General features: G+C 45.5%; 1 protein-coding gene across 1 annotated transcript in view; it reads left to right on the forward strand.

Annotated features, from left to right (window-relative positions):
• Positions 1–338: 338 nt before the first annotated feature.
• adam19a (ADAM metallopeptidase domain 19a) overlaps positions 339–17,148 on the forward strand; it is a 134,414-nt gene continuing 117,604 nt past the window's right edge. Inside the window, exon 1 of the mRNA XM_070929697.1 lies at positions 339–468. Within this exon, the coding sequence (XP_070785798.1) occupies positions 339–468 (130 nt within the window). The remainder of the gene's footprint in view (positions 469–17,148) is intronic.

The following is a 17,148-nucleotide window of genomic DNA, read 5'->3' on the forward strand; positions in this document are numbered from 1 at the left end:
ATACAAATGTAGCCCACAGGCCACAGCAGCTGGTTGACCATACATTTCATTTTCTCCGCTTCCCTTTGAGCCCATTCATAGAAATGTGACATTTGACCAATGATGGTCTCGATGTGTTATATGCTCTTATATGCCCCCCACCAATTGCTGAAATGCTCACTTGTAGTTGCGGCACGTATGTTTCGACGTGTTCTCGGCGGTTTTATTTTGATGGCTGTGGCCGGAAGTGCTGCAGCTTTACGCTCCCGCCTTTGACGCTCGGAGGAGTCGGCGAGGGAGGCAGAGTTGAACAACGGCGAGGAAAGGGAGGACGGTCGGCGGTACCGAGGGTCACAGGGATGTACAGTAAACACAGGCAGAAAAATGCCCAAATATCACCGGCAAAATGTGGACGTTTGCTCGTTTTTCTTTCTTTTCTATTGCTGAACGGCGCACTGGAGCGAGCCAGCGGAAACACCGGCGGACAAGGTAAAGAAAAGAGAGCGGACATGGCTGTGAAAACTTCTTTCAGCGTCTACCAGTTGCGTGTCGGAGCATTGGGAGCGCGATGGACGAAACGTGTATGAAATGTTGTGAAATGAAATGAAGTGTGTCATTCGATATAACGGGGTCTTTGCTGACGCGGGAAACGTTTGGCGTGAATGGCACTGCAACTTTTCTCTGAGTAATTGGCCGTTATATAAAGAGGAGGGCTGCGCACGCCAAATCCCATTAACAAATCTGGCAATTTAATGCCGCGTTGCTTATCGAGTAGAGGCGCAAGACACTCGTGGCTTACATGAATAGCATGGATTCATTCTTCAGCTAGCCATAGCATAGTACAAAAACACAAAACACATCCAGAGGCTAACACCGTGATAACATCTCTACTTTTATCACCGGGTCGCTGGGAACTCCCCCGCAACTGCCCCCCTCCTCAAATTGGTTGGCTGCGGCGGTGGTGGGTCTGAGAAGGGGGGGGGGCAAGAGGTGAAAACGATTCGAAAAGTTGACATTATTGAGCTGTGACTCCCCCGCCGAAGTTAACGCAAGACGTGAGGTGCTCCAAAAGCGGGGAGTCGCACGTCTTGTAACGCGTCTCTGTCTCGCTGCATCCGGGGTCACCTGAAAATGGGAGAGTTTTCGAACGTGATTCGGCTGAGCGTCTCTTCATCCACGCGCGTGTCGAAGCGAGCGGCTTTCTTGTTTGTCACATTAAAATATATATATATATATATGTTGTAGAGGTCTGACCAGCTTTGTATTGTAGAAGGGCGAGAAAAATCGATTTAGGCTTAACGGCTAATCGTTTGTTAGCATAGATGTTCAAAAGAAGTGTTTTCTTTCTGTCAGCCAAACTACGGAACCAGCCCAGTCCTCTTTGCGGGTTGTCCATAAAAGGCAGCAGTTTAGAGAAATGCTGGAATACAGCAGACCGGTACAGCAGAGTCCATCCCAATGTATTCAGGCGGAAGAGAGAGAGAGAGAGAGAGAGAGAGGGAGGGGGGGGGGGTGTCCTGGTAAGACTATGTCATTTGACAATGACATGAAATCTCACGCTTTTAATCGAATGTGCTCAGCGCCCTCCCTCCCATCTCCCCGGTCATGTGGACTGAACTGCTACCCCCATGGCAAAGTCAGACTCAAACAACACCCCCCCATTCAAAAAAGTGAATGTAGTTAACAGCCCATCTTTGTGTGTGTGTGTGTGTGTGTCTATCTAGTTTTGGTTTAAAATATCCAGTGACATGACAGTAACACTCCACTTGTGCTGCCAGATGCCTTCGAACACAACCTCCAGAGAATTGTAACTTTATGGAAAGATCCCTGTAGACGCATGTTGTTAGTCTAATAACTTCATCTGAGTCAGTGTAGCCAAAGTAGCAAGCGGGAGAGTGTCTGAATGACTAGTTAATACACTTGAGTAGATTTGCCGCTCGTGTGTGACGCTTTACTTGAATGCTGAAATGAATTAGTTGACAGTTTATATTAATGTGACGCTGGGAAATGGTTTTTCTCAGTTTCCCCCACGTCTTTTAGATTAAACAAATAATTGTGAAACCAAAAAAAAAAAAAAAAGAAAAAGATGAATTCAGTAGCATTGGCGAACCCTCCTCCCACTGGAGCTGATGCTTGGAGTCAGAGGGAAAGGAAACAATGGCTGACACCCCCTTGTGACTTGAGTGGTGCTGGATTTTATTTTATTTTTTTTTTTTTTTAAGGCTGATACTGATATTTGGAGGAAGAATTCAGATTTTAGCCGCCAATATTATTATTGAAAATGACTGTGGAAAAAAACCCTACTGTGGGCCTTCGTTTACTTCAACTACAGAGAGAACCAGGCCTTTATTTGAAACCGTCTTCACTTGGAGACATGCCTTTATTTCAAAATGTCCCTGTTGCGCAGTATACGTATATATTGGATCATATTTTAGTTAGAAGCCTCGCTGTTTTTCAGGACTGTTGTTGTACCGATGGAATTAGCGCTGTGGAAATGTACATTATACTGAATTCACCGTGTTCTTTTGGCCGGGCTTAATTTGTTTGTGCTCGCCACGCCTCTGTAATTACTCAGCTATTTTAATACCGGCTTTTTATTTGAGAATTTAGGACATATACTGAGGCAGGATATTTCACAAACACAACAAAAGTATTGTTAAAACCTTTCCAGGGTTGTTTGTTATGAAGGAGTTGTACATGACACTGGCTAGTAAGCAGTTCATTTGTGTTACTTGTTATATTTAATATATAACACCACATGTCACACACTTGTTTCCTGGTAGCCGGTCCAACAGATGAGGATTGCGCCACTTTTCCTCTCTGCTCCCCAACCAGTCTGTCCTCCTCCTCCTCCCTTTATGTTTTACCATATTGTTTCATTTTTTTTGTCCATCCACTGCTTTGTATCAGCGCTTTCCTCCATCCTCTGCAGCATGGTGTCAACCAGTGATGCGCCGGTTAATTGGCTGCAGCTCATAACTGGCCAAAAAACCCCAAAACGCTCTAAATAGAACAATGGTAATTGGCAGTTCGGCCTGTTCCAACTGCCTGCATAAAAATACCCTCAAAAAAAACAAACAAACAAGAAAACAGTACGGAAGTAGTTATTGTGTGCCATTAAAACTGGGAGCTAATTTGCAGCAGTCAGCAGAACCACAGTCATCAACCACCCCATCATCCATCTGCCGTCGACGGTTCATTTCTCAACACAGCCACTGATCATCAGACGACCAGAATAAACTGTCGCACTGATGACTGTTGCCATAGTGCTGTCAGGGTGCCTCACGTCAGCCATCAGCGACATGTAATAACGGGTGTAGCCAGATTAATACAGAATGTTTGAGGCCGACGCCGATATTGATGTCTTAAATTGATGTCAGTTTCGGGTTAATTTTATCGGTGGCGGGGGGTGGCTTCGCCGGTCTCCCAGCAGCAACGATCACGAGACACGGGTTCAGAGCTGACTCCGGCTAGCCTGACTTTCAGCTCATCCTTCCAGAACCGAAGCAGCTCTTTGATTCCCTCGCCATCTACCACACCGATCGACAGCATAGTGCTAGTGCTGCTATTAAACTTAGTACTAAAAGAGTAGTATCACACAGTTTACGTTTACATTTGACTTTGTTCCTTCCTTTCTGGAGGAAATGGTCCCACGCCAGGCTTTGTTTAGCGCATTTCATTTTTAACTTATGACTGCTAGCTAGCAAAGCCGTGAAGCTCCTTGAGTTTAGACAATGACAATAACTCTCCCTAAATAAAATAGTAGCCTCCAACTGGCAAAATTATGACTCAAAGCTGCGTTCATTGTTTGTTTTTTTTGTCCACTTGGAAGACTGAAGACACAACACAGATAGCAAACAGTTGGCTGTCTACACATCCAGCAGACACAGAGCACCATTAGCATTCACGTAGAGCTGTGTTTGTGCCAATATTCACTCCTTTTCAGCTCTGTCTTTGGTCCCGACCAACTAAAAATATCCGGGTCTTTAGCTGCTAAATGTTCCACTATGTTCACCAGCCAGTGAACAATACTAGCTTTGTCTGTCTGCTGTTGGGTATTGAGCAGGTAGTGTGCAGTGGGTTTATAGAGCTTTTTCGCGGTGAATAGCTGCTCCGTAGAGCGCAGGGGAACTGCAGAGTTGGTGATTATTCTCTGAGTCTGTCACTACACTTCACCGTACACAAAGAGTAGTCATTTGATCCGTCGCTAATATCAAAATTGTTGACGAATGCGGCTTTAAATGTGGAACTAGTAAGTAAACAAGATCACAAATCTGACCTGGCAGTCGATGCCAGCTCTCCGCACTTCACCGCTTTTGACACATTTCTGACAGGACCAAGAAAGAATTGAGGTTCAATAACCTGCTCTAATAATAACTGTGCTAATTAACAGCCTTTAGTAGAATGACATGAGCTATAATTTCAAATTTCAGATACTTGAATTGCTCCTGGAAATCAGATGAATACCCTGTTTAAGACCAGCTTTGTTTAACATCACACATCTGTGTGGACCCATATTTGAATTTACAATTCATTGTTTTGCACAAATATAAAATGTTAATACACAGTATGTTGGAAATATAGTCTCGAATATATGTGCATTTACACCTGCACAAAGCTCGCTACTGTAAGAAGCTACCGCAGCTGCAGCTTACCAGGGCTGAGTGAGTTACGCAAATCCATTAAAATTTATTATTTCAATATCATTCCTATGTTCTTACGTTCCTTTGCAGCTTCCTGTACGCTCCCCTGAGCACAACCTATTTCATGAACGGCAGAGGTTATGATAGTCGAGGGTGTTCCAAGACGAAAACATTTTTCTTTTCCATCTGCATGGTGATGTGCTTTGACCGGCCGCGCGCCCGCTTCCCAAGAGCCAATGCGTGCTAAGATATGGAACCTGTTATCTTGAGATCCTGGCTTAATTATCTCATTGTAAGATAACAAAACGGTGCCCATGTGTGGATTTTTTTTTTTTAAGCCTAAGCTATCCTGAGCTGGTGGTGAGAATTCTGCTCCGCCCGAGTCATTCCTCTCAACTTTGGGAGAGCGAGGGAGAGATCAGAGTTGAAATACAAGATTAGGAATCTTGGCGAATATTAATGACCACAGTTTTCTTCCCTGTAAATGTATGTTTTTAGCCTCTGTTTATGTTCAAGTCCAGTGTCTGGTACTCTTTTATTACGAGGACCACGTTTTGATTACAGCTTGTCACTGTAACTCAGAATATGTGCCTTTTGACTCCCTTTTCCACCAACTCACGGTCAGAAAAGCGCCTAAATCGCTGTTGTTGGCGACAGTTTTTCAACTCACTGCACAAGAGCAGGTCCACTTGATTACTATCCCGGCGTGTGCTGGGGTCGCCATCGGCCGGGCGGAGTTTGACGTTAAATTAGAGTGAAAAATAAGCACATACGCCGAGGTAGTAGGTAAACTATCGGACGCATGCCCCCCCCGCCCCCTGTCTGTAATAGATTCCCCAGCTTTAGTAACCAACTTGAAAGAATCCACGTTTGCCCATATTCAGGTCAGGTTGAAAACGTTTGCAAACCTTCCTGCAACTGAAAAGGGGAGGCATATGAGTGGACGTTCTTAAAAAGAAAAGAGACATAAGAGGCACAATCGAACACAACTTGAGTCCGACACTTCTGTACAAGAAACTGACCAAGTAGTCCAGCCACGCAGATCCAGGAGGGACGCTCCTGTATTCTATGCATGGATGAGTTTGCATTGATGGCCGGGAGGTAGGACCGAGTCAAGAACTCTTCAATAATCACAGTTTCAGTTTTGGTCCCCTCTCTCATAGGCGTCAGCTAATGCATTTTAAAATCTGGAACTCTGATATTATCAAACGGGGCTGCATGACCCCTTTCACAGAAACTGAGCCAATACAAATTCCCTACCTCTCCATTTCTTTTGTCAACACGCCGCTTCTATGTGCATGTTGTGATTCAGTCTACTCACGCCGAGCCCACAAATGCACCCGACTGACGCATCCTTCTGAAATGTTTTACACCAGTGTTTCTTGCCTCAAGGTAAATACATTACATCTCAGTGGGCAGTGTTTGTTTTTTTTTGTTTTTTTTACCTTAGCAGAACTGACAAGAGTTTTAATTCACTTTGAGTGTTTATTTTGGCCCAGTTAAGGCAAACGTGTGGGAGGATTCTGCATTGTACACGTTTCAGCGGAGTTCATGTCGAGCGGCGCTCTCGATCGGTCACAGATGCGCTTGGAAGGATTTTGGATCGCTGCGAATCCAGTGACATCCTCCATATCGGTACATCAGGTTGTGAGAAGTGTAGAGATGCCCAACTGCAGTGGAGTTCTGCAGGAATGAGTCCTAAAACCCGGAAATGAGTTTTACACTTTGTTTGGAAGTCAGTGGGTTTTTGATTTGATGCCTGAAATAAGGTCTGTGGTTAACACAAGCTTAAGAGATTCCAACGCTTTGTTCTACGACGTGAAATACATTAGTAGATACCCCCACTCGTGAAGTATGAAGCTTTTACGCATCTTAAAAAAACGTGGTTGCTAACAAGTGGCTAACGTTAGTGGACGTTAGCGTCTTCATGCCGAAAGCGGAAAGTCATCTGCTCACCAGTCCGCCTTTACAGCCTCGTTGTGCGTATACTCTATATCTATCTGCCTATATATCTCTATCTATCTATATTCTCTTAGAAGTTAATCTTAGCGGTGGTGACGTCGAAGTCATGCGACCGCGCTGTAGTTCCTTTATAGCCTAACGTTAGCTTTTTGGCGATTCCATTTACGCTTCAAAAATCCTAAAAGTGGCGTTCATTAGTGAAGATTATCTTGCTGAACAGAACGGGTGTCATAAATTTGATCTTATTTTCTGCAATAATCCAAAATCCCATGAAAAAAATCCCATTGGCTTTTTGTGGAGGGAACTTCCGGGTTGGCCTTAAAAAATACGTCATCCCTGCAGCGGTCTTATCTGTAAAACACAGAGCATTGCATTGTGGGATTGTTTGCAGAAAGTAGTGTAAATGCCGTAGAATTTTGGAGGGCACTATGCAGTGGATAGATTTACACACTCAAGACACTCGGAAGAACTAAATGTAGTGCACTAAATAGGGAGTGATTTCGGACACAGCCCTCGCAACCTTTTAGATCCGGTCCTGATTAATGGTGCTGGCTCATGGTCCTGATGTCAGGTGTGTACGTTTGAGTCCTTAACGTGCTGGTCAAAGGATTGTCTCTCCCCCCCCCCTCGCGTGTTGCTTCCTGTTACCAACATATTCTGCACCCTTCCAGATTATTCTCCTTGCCGGTTTTCTCACATTCTCTCAATCTCGGGTGAAAAAAAAAAAAAAAAAGCCAAACTCCTCATGCACTTTTGCTCCGCCGGGATTCAAATGAACTCCGTGCTCAGCAGATTTCCCGACAGTATCTGCCTGCAACACGGCCCATTTGCCAGCCGCTGAGAGCAGCCTGCCCGGGGCTCCTGTGCTCCATATGCTTTTGCAATGCAAGGCCTGTTCCCTGAGCCCAGAGGAATCTGTATGGAATGATTTGAGAGCTCTTAAAAGCGTGGGCTGTTATTTCCGGGGGGTGGGGTGGTGGGGGGTGTGTGTGGAAGCAGGGACTGGCTGCGCAGTCGGCAGAACTGTTGTGGCTCGACCTCCAAACAGGCAAACTTTCATTAGCGACACGTTCCTCACACAGCGGCTGGCTCACCTTTTCACACTGCCTCATTTTCGACACCGCAAACAGCCGACTGGGTTGACGGAGAGGTCGCACCCTTGAAGAATATTCTGTTTGAAATCTAACAAGATTGCAAGGTTGTTATTTGTAACACCCACAGAAACACTGCGCGAGGCCTCTCTCCGGTCTGCTGTGTGGGCTTCTTTTAGTCAATATTCATTTTCACGAGTGTTGTGTTTACGCGTTGTGGGTCTGCAGTGTGTAGGTGAGGGGGCTGCCGGAGAGCGCGGCGTTTCTGAGTGCTTCCCGTTACCGGCTAATGCTATCAGTCTCCGCGCCAGGATGTGAGTGTGATGTGGCTCTACAACAACATGGGAAGTCTGTAACCCCTTTTTACGATGAACCGAGAAAAGACTCCCTCTTCCAGCAACAGATAACTCAGCTGACTCCCCCCGAAAGCAAGTGCCAGATTTCAATTATTACATGTATTTCACTTATTTCCTGTTGCTTTTAAAAAGCAACTTGACACTAAGCCTGCTTTTTCATGAGTTGCTAAATATGTGCAGCAGCGTCTCCCACAGGTTGAGAATTTACTCGTGGTGGTTAGCCAGCTGGCTAACTCATCGATACATCAATTTGAGGGTTCGGCTCGTTGTAGAGGTTGACGTGACTAGCTAGCCAGTCCAGCTACCCCCATAAGTTAGAATAAGATGTGTAACATTAACACATCAAATACGACATGGCATCCATGTCCAATACTAGGGGCGTTAACGGTACACAAAAAGTTCAGGGCTCGGTATCTACCTCAGTTTTGGGGTCACGGTTCTGTAGGTTTTTGGTACAGATGGTTCTGGGCGGTTTTAATTTAGCCGCTGCAGAGCCCTCCTGTCCAGGTTTTCTATGAACCTTAAACTGTTCACCTGCTCCACCTCAGCTTCTAAAACCAACGGTCAGCTCCTTGGGTTTGTCGACGCTGAGCAAAAATGTTGTTCTCTGTGCACCACCCTGCAAGACTGTTGATTTGTAATCCGACCGCTGATGGGCGGTGTCGAGATTATCGAGAGAAATTAGTACATTTCAAGATCACAATCTGATTAGTGCTTATGCTGTACATATACCAAAAAAACACAACTTGTCTAATATGAACCCCATTTTTTTTTCAACAAAAGCCTTCTCTCATTTAACGAAAAACAAGCCAACGTTCTCAAATGTTACATGTTGTCAAACACCAGCATGCTCGAAATGACCCCTCGAATTATCGCATTAGCGCCACGTAAATCTTTAAAAGCCACCGAAAACCTTGAGGTAAGTCTGCAAAGGCACTGGGTGGCCAGTTGTGGTTTTGGAATGAATGGGCAGCCATTTGGACACCTCCATGTACAGTTTACAAACAATATTTGGGGTGATTAAAATCAAGGAGTGTGCCTTTTTTAAAGTCACTAAAGTGCGTCCCTTAACTTGAATCACACGGCGAATACCTGTTTTATGACCTTTTTAGAAATTGATAGAATCCCTAATGGTTGCTTTAAAAATACAGGAGACCTTTTAGCTCATGTGAGACATAGAGTCCCCTCTGGGCAGAGTACCTTCCCCAAAGCTCAAGTGTTGTGCAGGCGGTCCTTCCTCCTCCCTCCCTCGCGCATGAATACATGAATGGTTTGATTGTATCTCTCCCCATTGAAGGAAGAGCGCCAGGACAGGACACACGTGACGATACGCAAGACTGTAGCGTCCAATTCTGTGTCGTCACATGTGCGAGCCACTGATCCACGAGTCCTGGCGCGCATAGATGGACCGTAGGCAGTGTGAACGAGTTCTCGGTTCCCAGTTCTCAATGAAACTGTGGATTATTCCTTCTTTGCGATTGAGTTTTCAAACCAGTAAATCCTCACGTTTGAGAAGTTAGAAACGTCAAATATTTGTCACTCTTGCTTGATGATTTAATTTCAACTTTGAATAGACGATCAGAAATCACAGGCAGGGTTCGGGTTCGGACAGGAGGTACCCGGATAATCGAGCTTAGCTCTGGCGCTAACGAATCTCCTATCAAACCTTTAATCTCTCCCTGTTTGTTTCGTTAATTCATTGGAAAAACTGTTTTAGTCGGCGCAGCCTGACGCTTTTGCCGGTTATAAAAAGAAACATAGCTGGCAGCAGCAGATTACCAGCCTTTAGCTAATTGACATTAATTCAGTGGCAGCTAAAATGAAACTTGTGGCTGCTCCGCGGTTAATGTGCTCTCAAACAAAAAGTGTGCACTCGGCCAAAGATGGTTTTGTGAGGGGGAAAGAGATCGCTCTGTAACATCACTCTAAAGGCCAGTTCTTTTTTTTTTCGGCGCTCATGTAGCGCAGCCAAAAGCAACAACACCCTTTGGTGTCAGGAGGTTGCCATCAGGTTTTTTAATGCGCTCAAGTGGACTGCGTGTTTTTGTGGGTCAACAAGACCCAAACAATTGGTGACTCCTGATGCAGCTGCGTGTCAATTTCAGGAGAATCCCCCCACAATTTAAAACATGAATTGATTCATTACAATTAATTAAACGTTCATCTAATGAATTGTCAATATTTTAAGGCTGTCAGGTTTAATAGTTCTGAACTCTGATATTCGGAGCAAGTCGCTCATGAAAGAATTGTTGTTATGCCAACATTGTCTGTGGACACATGGTTTTAGGATATTAAGATAACAAACTGTCCTAATGAAGCAGGTCTGTTCGTCCGTCCAGGCTTTCACTTTCTGTTGTTTTGTGAAGTGAACCTTTACAATAGCAATTCCCCCGCAAACCCTGAAAGTGTTGTTTTCCTCCTTGACACGAAACCAAAGTGAAAACCAAGAGAAGCACAGCTTTTCATAACACAGAGAGCGGCTCGTCTAAAGTAGGTGTTCAGAGCTTGAGTTTGAGTGACTGCCGTGTCGAATTACTTGCCATTAAAGACAAGCAAAAACCTACACGTATTTATATGACCCACACTTATTTATATGCAAATGTTACAGCTTTTCAGGAATTGCAGGAATAACATTTACTTTCCAAAGGTGGTGCTCGCTCTGCCAGGTGTGAGCGAAGGCGAGCGGAGCCTCGAACTATCATCGCCGCAGATAGGGAACTGCTTTTTCCTCGGGAGAGCAGCCGGACTGGTACGTCCCACCAGTTCGGTGCTGTAGGAAGGAAGGAAGACAGAGAGCACTTGAATGAGAGGGTGATAAAGGGCGAGGTGAAGGGATGAGGTCTGTTGGGACTCAGGATATAGGAAATATAAGAGTAAGCTGTTTACAGGGGATCGAGCTGCGATGGCACTCCAGTGCTTTATGTGGAGAGCACCAGTTCATCACTGCCAGGTCCTACTGCCTGCATCTACATGGCCCCATGGGGTTGTTTTTTTTCTTTTTTAAACCTAGTGCCCTTTGATTTGGGCCAAATCAGTATTACAGTTGTTACTTTGCTGCATTCTCACCATTGATGTAAAGGCCCTGCTCTGATTTAAACCCCTGTGTTCTTGTGACCCTACTTGTTGCATTCTGCAAAGGTACCACTAGCCCACTAGCAAGCCCTGTTCTTTATTGGAGGTGGCGAAACGCAAAAAAACATGATGTGCATTTGCCAGACTGACTTGAGACCTGACCCTTGAGGCTTTTTTCTCTTGTGGAACTGAAACAAAGTTCAGATAAAGAATAAATCTCACCTTTGCATTGCTTGTCTACGTTTGTTTTCAAGCCCATCTGGAAAATTAGGCCGACTGTCCTTACAGTCCGGATCTATCTTCTCTTTATCCGCCTCGCCATTTGCCCACCAGCCAGTCCGTACCCGAGAGCCTGCCTGGCTGGATCTGGAATACAGGCCGGACTTTTCGGGGCAAATTACAAAGCTGAAACTCTGCCGAGAGGTTTCACTCTGTCTGAATTCGGCGGGGGGGGGGGACCTTAAAATTGGAAGTTAAATCGAACAGTTGATTTGAAAAATCGTGACACCCCTAAAAAGGGCCACAAAACTGTGGTCCTCACCAACCGTTGGTGCCCCCCATTGTCCTCAGGGGGGTAGGTAGCATGTAGTCGTTGCTTTGCATATGGCACATTGACTTCTCGCGTCCATATGTGCATCATTAACTTTACCAAAAATTTGTCAGAAGTACTGGACATATTAGTAGCACTCAGGAGGAGCTTTGGGCAAGTGGAACAGAGGATAATCTTGAAACGGGTGGGACTCATAGACAGTTCTCTATGTCACTTGAAACTGCCTCAAACCCCCTGTACATTTGTAATCGACTTAGTTTGACACCACAGACACGAAGTGAACAACGTACTGTAGACTTTCATCCTTTATTATGAAATCACAGACGGAGACTGAGTGCGTTTGTTTTTTTGTTTTTTTTTAAACTAGCAAAGTGAACGTGTGTGCCTGGCTCTTTGGAATAGCTAAGCAGCCATTTTGCTTTTAAATGAGATTGGTGCTTTGGGAAAACGGCCATAACCCGACAGCATGGCGGCACATGTTGATAGCGTAAGTGATGTATTCAGGGAACTATTGATTTGTATGGTGCTTTTACAGTTTGATGTGTGGCGTAATGGCAACCCGAGAAGCGTATGTACTGCGACTGTAGGTCCAACCTCTATCCCGCGCAGTGGGACAATAGAAGCGTCTGTCAAAATAATGAAGCCATAGACAGAAAAGAGCGGCCATGTGAAAGGTGGATATGATGATTTTGGTGGATATGAAGGTTTTGCTATTATTCCACGATACTGAAACTTGCAAAGGAGTAGAGAAAACCTGAAGAAGTCGTTTTAAAAAGCAAACTATCCTCTGGGTCCAGCGTCTCCAGGGTGAGGATTTACTGGTTTAGAACGTTAGATCATTGTAAAGTGTCATGTCTTCGGGAGTTGGACCGCTGCTTGGACAATTGAGAAATTTGATGATATCATTTTTGGCCTTTAAAACTAATTGTTTCACCATTTCCTGACATGGTTTCACCATTTAATAGATCCAACCAAGTTGATTCCAAAAAAAAGAAAAAAAAGAAACCAATTGTTTGGCCCAGTGGAAGCATGTAAATGTTAAATAACAGAGGCCCAAGGAGGCATGTGTTCAGGCACGGTGATGATCAAATGCTGAAGTTTGGTCAGCAGTGACAGGATCCACAAAGAGGAAATCTTGACGTCTATGAAAACTCATTTAAATATCTTAAAATATCTATTTCAAACATCAAATATAAAAGCACGTATTACACAACAACGTTATGAAAGACTCGGTCACACTTCAGAAGACAGAGATCACCAAAGCGTGCTCCTACTTTTGTGCAGTATCTTTAAATGTTTTTTTTTTTCCTCCTTTTAATGAGGCTGTTGGCTGCGTTAGAAGTGCGTGTCCTCAATGCCCGGTGGAAAGGAAGCGGCTGCGACGGTGTACCCCGCCAACTTTTTGCGCTTGATGTCCGTGCTGCAGGAGTTGTGAATGCATTCACGTTCACAATACACCCCTCCCCTCCCTGTCTCTGCCCCCCCCCCCCCCCCCCCGCCAAACTTTCCACCACCATCCCCAGTTTCACAAAAAGTCCCCAAAGTGGGTTAAAGCAAAAAAAAAAAAAGCAAAAACAAAAAAAAACCACATTATCCATTCACATTCAATCTGGCGCTGGATGGCAGGGAAAGCGTACGCTGTGCCATCTCAGTTCTCTGTAGTTCCACACTGGGCATTAACCCCAGGGGAAAGAAGAAGAAGAAGAAGAAGGGATTCGGCGCTTGAGTAGGACTGAGCATGCATGATGTGAAGCAGTAAAGCGGCAGCCGCGCAAGCAGGCCAGGGCTGTCATTACAGGCGGCGTCTGTTGTCAGCGGCAGCACAGGGGGAGACGGCAACAGGCCAAACAGAGGTGGGTTTGAATCTAATAACGCAGAGCAGCTGATTGCAGCTCTCCATTGAAATTACCCACTTTATCTCTCCCCAGTTTTTGTCTCCCCGGAGAGCCCTCTCCACTCTCTTTACAGAGTGAATCCACACGGTCATTTCTCAAGAAGATAAAGTATTTGCCGCGGATTGTTCCCCCTGCCCCCGACCCACCCCTCTTCCGCATCTTCCCTCTCTATCTTTCAGCCCACTGGGGTAGCTGTCAGATATAGACCACGCCTGTCACCTCCCCCCCCCTCCCCCCCACCACCCCCTGCAGTGATAGCTTGCCGGGGCGAGAGCCGGGCGTGAGCGCCAAATTCCTCTGGCTTTCTCTTCTTGATGAGTCCCTCACGGGTCTGCAGAGGGAAATATATATATATAAAAGATGAGTGATGAGAGGTGTGTGGATGAGGCACGGAGAAGGACGATGCATCGGAGTGACTGAGCAAAGAGAGAGAGAGCGAGAGAGAGAGAGAGCGCAAAACAAGGACAGATTGTGACTTTTGAAAGTGCGAGAATATACTGAATGTACACTGACTGTGGTGTAAATGGTAGCACTTGAACAATATGGGCTGATACTGATTAGACCACACCTGCATGGTAAATGACCTCTCTCTAACATAGCGCTTTTTCAACCTTCACGCTTCCCAAAGCGCTTACAGTTAACTCGCATACAGCAGAGTGGCTCTCGGTGACTGCAGCGTGGCCGAGTGAAATGTCCCCAACAGCTATTCAATAGACTGCCATGAAATTTTGTGCAGACGTCCATGTTCCCGCGAGCGGCGGCGTGTGGTCCATTAAGGGGCGTTGTGGTGCCGCCCCTCCTGCAATTCCAATTGTGAAACACATATTTTAATGAAAATGAAAATCGTGTGTGTGTGTGTGTGTGTGTGTGTGTACATTTAACTTGTTACTCTCACATAAATCATACAATATAACAGAAGCGTGCGATGACTAACAAAAGAAAAGCCCCGGTGTGCCCTGATTGGTTGAGAATGAAATAAGTGGATCTGGAATGTTGCCAGGTTGGGGCCGTAGGATGGTTTTATGTCAGTATAAATTAGCTTGGGTTGGTTGACAAAATATTGATGTTATTTTCTGGCTAATTAATTGCGTTTTTGAACCAACCTGGCGACACTGGGGCGGAGGAGATCGATAGGAAGGGCATTTAGTTTGGTTTCTTAGCCTGCTTTGCTTTTCGTGGTTGTAAATAGTGTGTATAAGTGTGTGTCAAACTCCGACACGGACCACAGAGGACAGACGCAGTGCCCCCCCCCCCCCCCCCCCCCGTAAATGACACCCAAACACCATCATTCAGTGCCACAAATGAAATTCCATTCATCACCACTGGATTGTGGTGGAGGCAGAAATCTCAGAGATACACATCTAAATTACCTCGGCAAATAAAACCCAACCTGTCTGCGCGGCTAGAACGTATGTCTCTGTGCCGTGTGCTGAAACTTCGCTGCGGATATTGCCAGTTGACTTTCAGCGTGAGAGAGGCGGGGGGGGGGGGGGGGCCTGTTGGAGCAGCTGCTCTCTCAGCCCATTTCATGCCTCCTAAAACGAGACAGTTGCAGTTAACAGTCAGCGCCGCTCCAGGTCCGTTCAGTCAGCACAAATCAGCGATGGGAAACTATTTTCCTCAGGGACCCGGCATACGATGTCTCCATCCCAAACGTATTCATGCTATTTATGGTCATTTCGTTTAGGGCTACTTATATTATTTTATTTCAAGTCTAGTGCTACAGGTGAATGCTTTACAAGCCCAAACCTTATTTATTTATTTATTTTTGTTGTGGCCTGGGCAACATAGTCTTACAGCTACAGTAGGGAATATTATTGAATTATAATTTTGGTGGAACCTCCTGTAGAACGCCCTTGTTGGCGCAGAGTCGATGCGATTGGCCAGTTACGCGCTAGCTAACCCACGATTGGTTGTTCGATTCAGACCCGGTCCAGTTTCTTTTAAAAGACAAAAAAAAAATACAAAAAGGGGGCGGGTGCTCACAGACAATTTTTTGTCACTATCCGGAACTGACAACCTGACAAGGGGGCCAGTTTCCCGCAGTGGTTGGCGTCCGTGCATCTCGCATCTCGTGCCTCTATGATGGCGGGCTTTTTTCGCCCCGTGCTTTTGCCTTCAGGTGTGCTCGGCTGACATAGCGAACAAACTGGTCGGCTTCTTGCACACCCGGGCCTTTGAGACATTTTCTGCCTGATAAGCGTCCACGTCTTTCTCCCGGTTTTTCAACGTGGGCTTTTTTTTTTTTTTTGTCGTCTCCAAGCCCCTGTTGATTGACACCAACAGGGACTGTTGCGTCTGAGTCGACAAAGTTTCTCCGGAGCCACAGAAAACATTCTGCAACTTTCTTCACAGGCTGAGTAGAGCTCCGAGTGACGAGCAAATTCACTTTGACATGTAAAGTTGGTGGAGTGCTTCACGTTTGTGGAAGTGAATATTCAGAATTAGTGACAGCCACTGTGGCTTTTAAAAAAAAAAGAAGAAGTGCAACACTAACAGAAACTCAAGAGTGACAAATATTGACCCGGCATTGTTGCCATGCTGTTTGTTGCGCTGAAACGCCAGCGGCTCATGATGCATAGGCGTCAGCTGGAATCCGGTTAACCTTTGTTGGCTTTGTCGAAGCGTGTCGGCGTCACATTCGAAGCAAGCAAGGGATCGGACGTGATTTAATATGCTGGATTGTCTGAGGCTTCGCGCTGACTGCCTGTTTCATTGTGAACTGTGTGACCGGCGGTGCCTTTTCGAGAGGCAGCTTGAACTATTTTTTTATGAGTCTGTGGTGGCCAGTGCTATCCTCTATGCTGTTGCATGCTGGGGCAGCAGGCTGAGGGTGGCGGACCCCAACAGACTCAACAAACTGATCCGCAAGGCCAGCGGCGTTGTTGGGGGGCGGAGCTGGACTCTCTGACGGTGGTGTCAGAGAGGAGGACGCTGTCCAAGCCGAGGGTCATCTTGGACAATGTTTCACATCCTCTCCATGGCGAACCGGTCGGACACCAGAGCACCTTCAGCGGGAGAGACTCATTCCTCCCAAATATACAACGGAGCGCCACAGGAAATCTAACTGTTCAACTCCTCCCTCTGAGAATCACTGATTCTGGACTTATTTCACCTCTGTCAGCTACCACTACCTCATTATTTATTCTATATTCTCTATTTATATTTCACCAGTGCAATCAATATATACATACACATATATATATATATATATATATATATATATGTATTTATTGTAATTTCCCTCCGGGCATCAATAAAGTATTTCTGATTCTGAACTTTAGGTAGCACTTATTGAAAAGTGTTGCACTGTACGATCACTGTATGCATGTATTATTACAAACTACTGCATGCACAGTATGTACTCATGTCAGTCGGACTATTTGTGAGACGAAAATAGACCTCAGGTAGGTCCATATGCTCGTCAGTGAGTGAGCTTGTTTGTTCGTTCCTCCATGATTTTCGACAGTGTGTTACGGAAGCATTTTGCCCAACAGCCTGTGCAGACGATGTCCGTGTTGTTGTTTTTATACGGTAACAAATGAGTTCAAACATGTTATAGACCCCTTTGTTCTGTTTTTTGTGGGTGGAGCTTTGGTG

The sequence above is a fragment of the Enoplosus armatus genome, chromosome 23, assembly GCF_043641665.1.
Source record: "Enoplosus armatus isolate fEnoArm2 chromosome 23, fEnoArm2.hap1, whole genome shotgun sequence".
NCBI lineage: Eukaryota > Metazoa > Chordata > Actinopteri > Centrarchiformes > Enoplosidae > Enoplosus > Enoplosus armatus.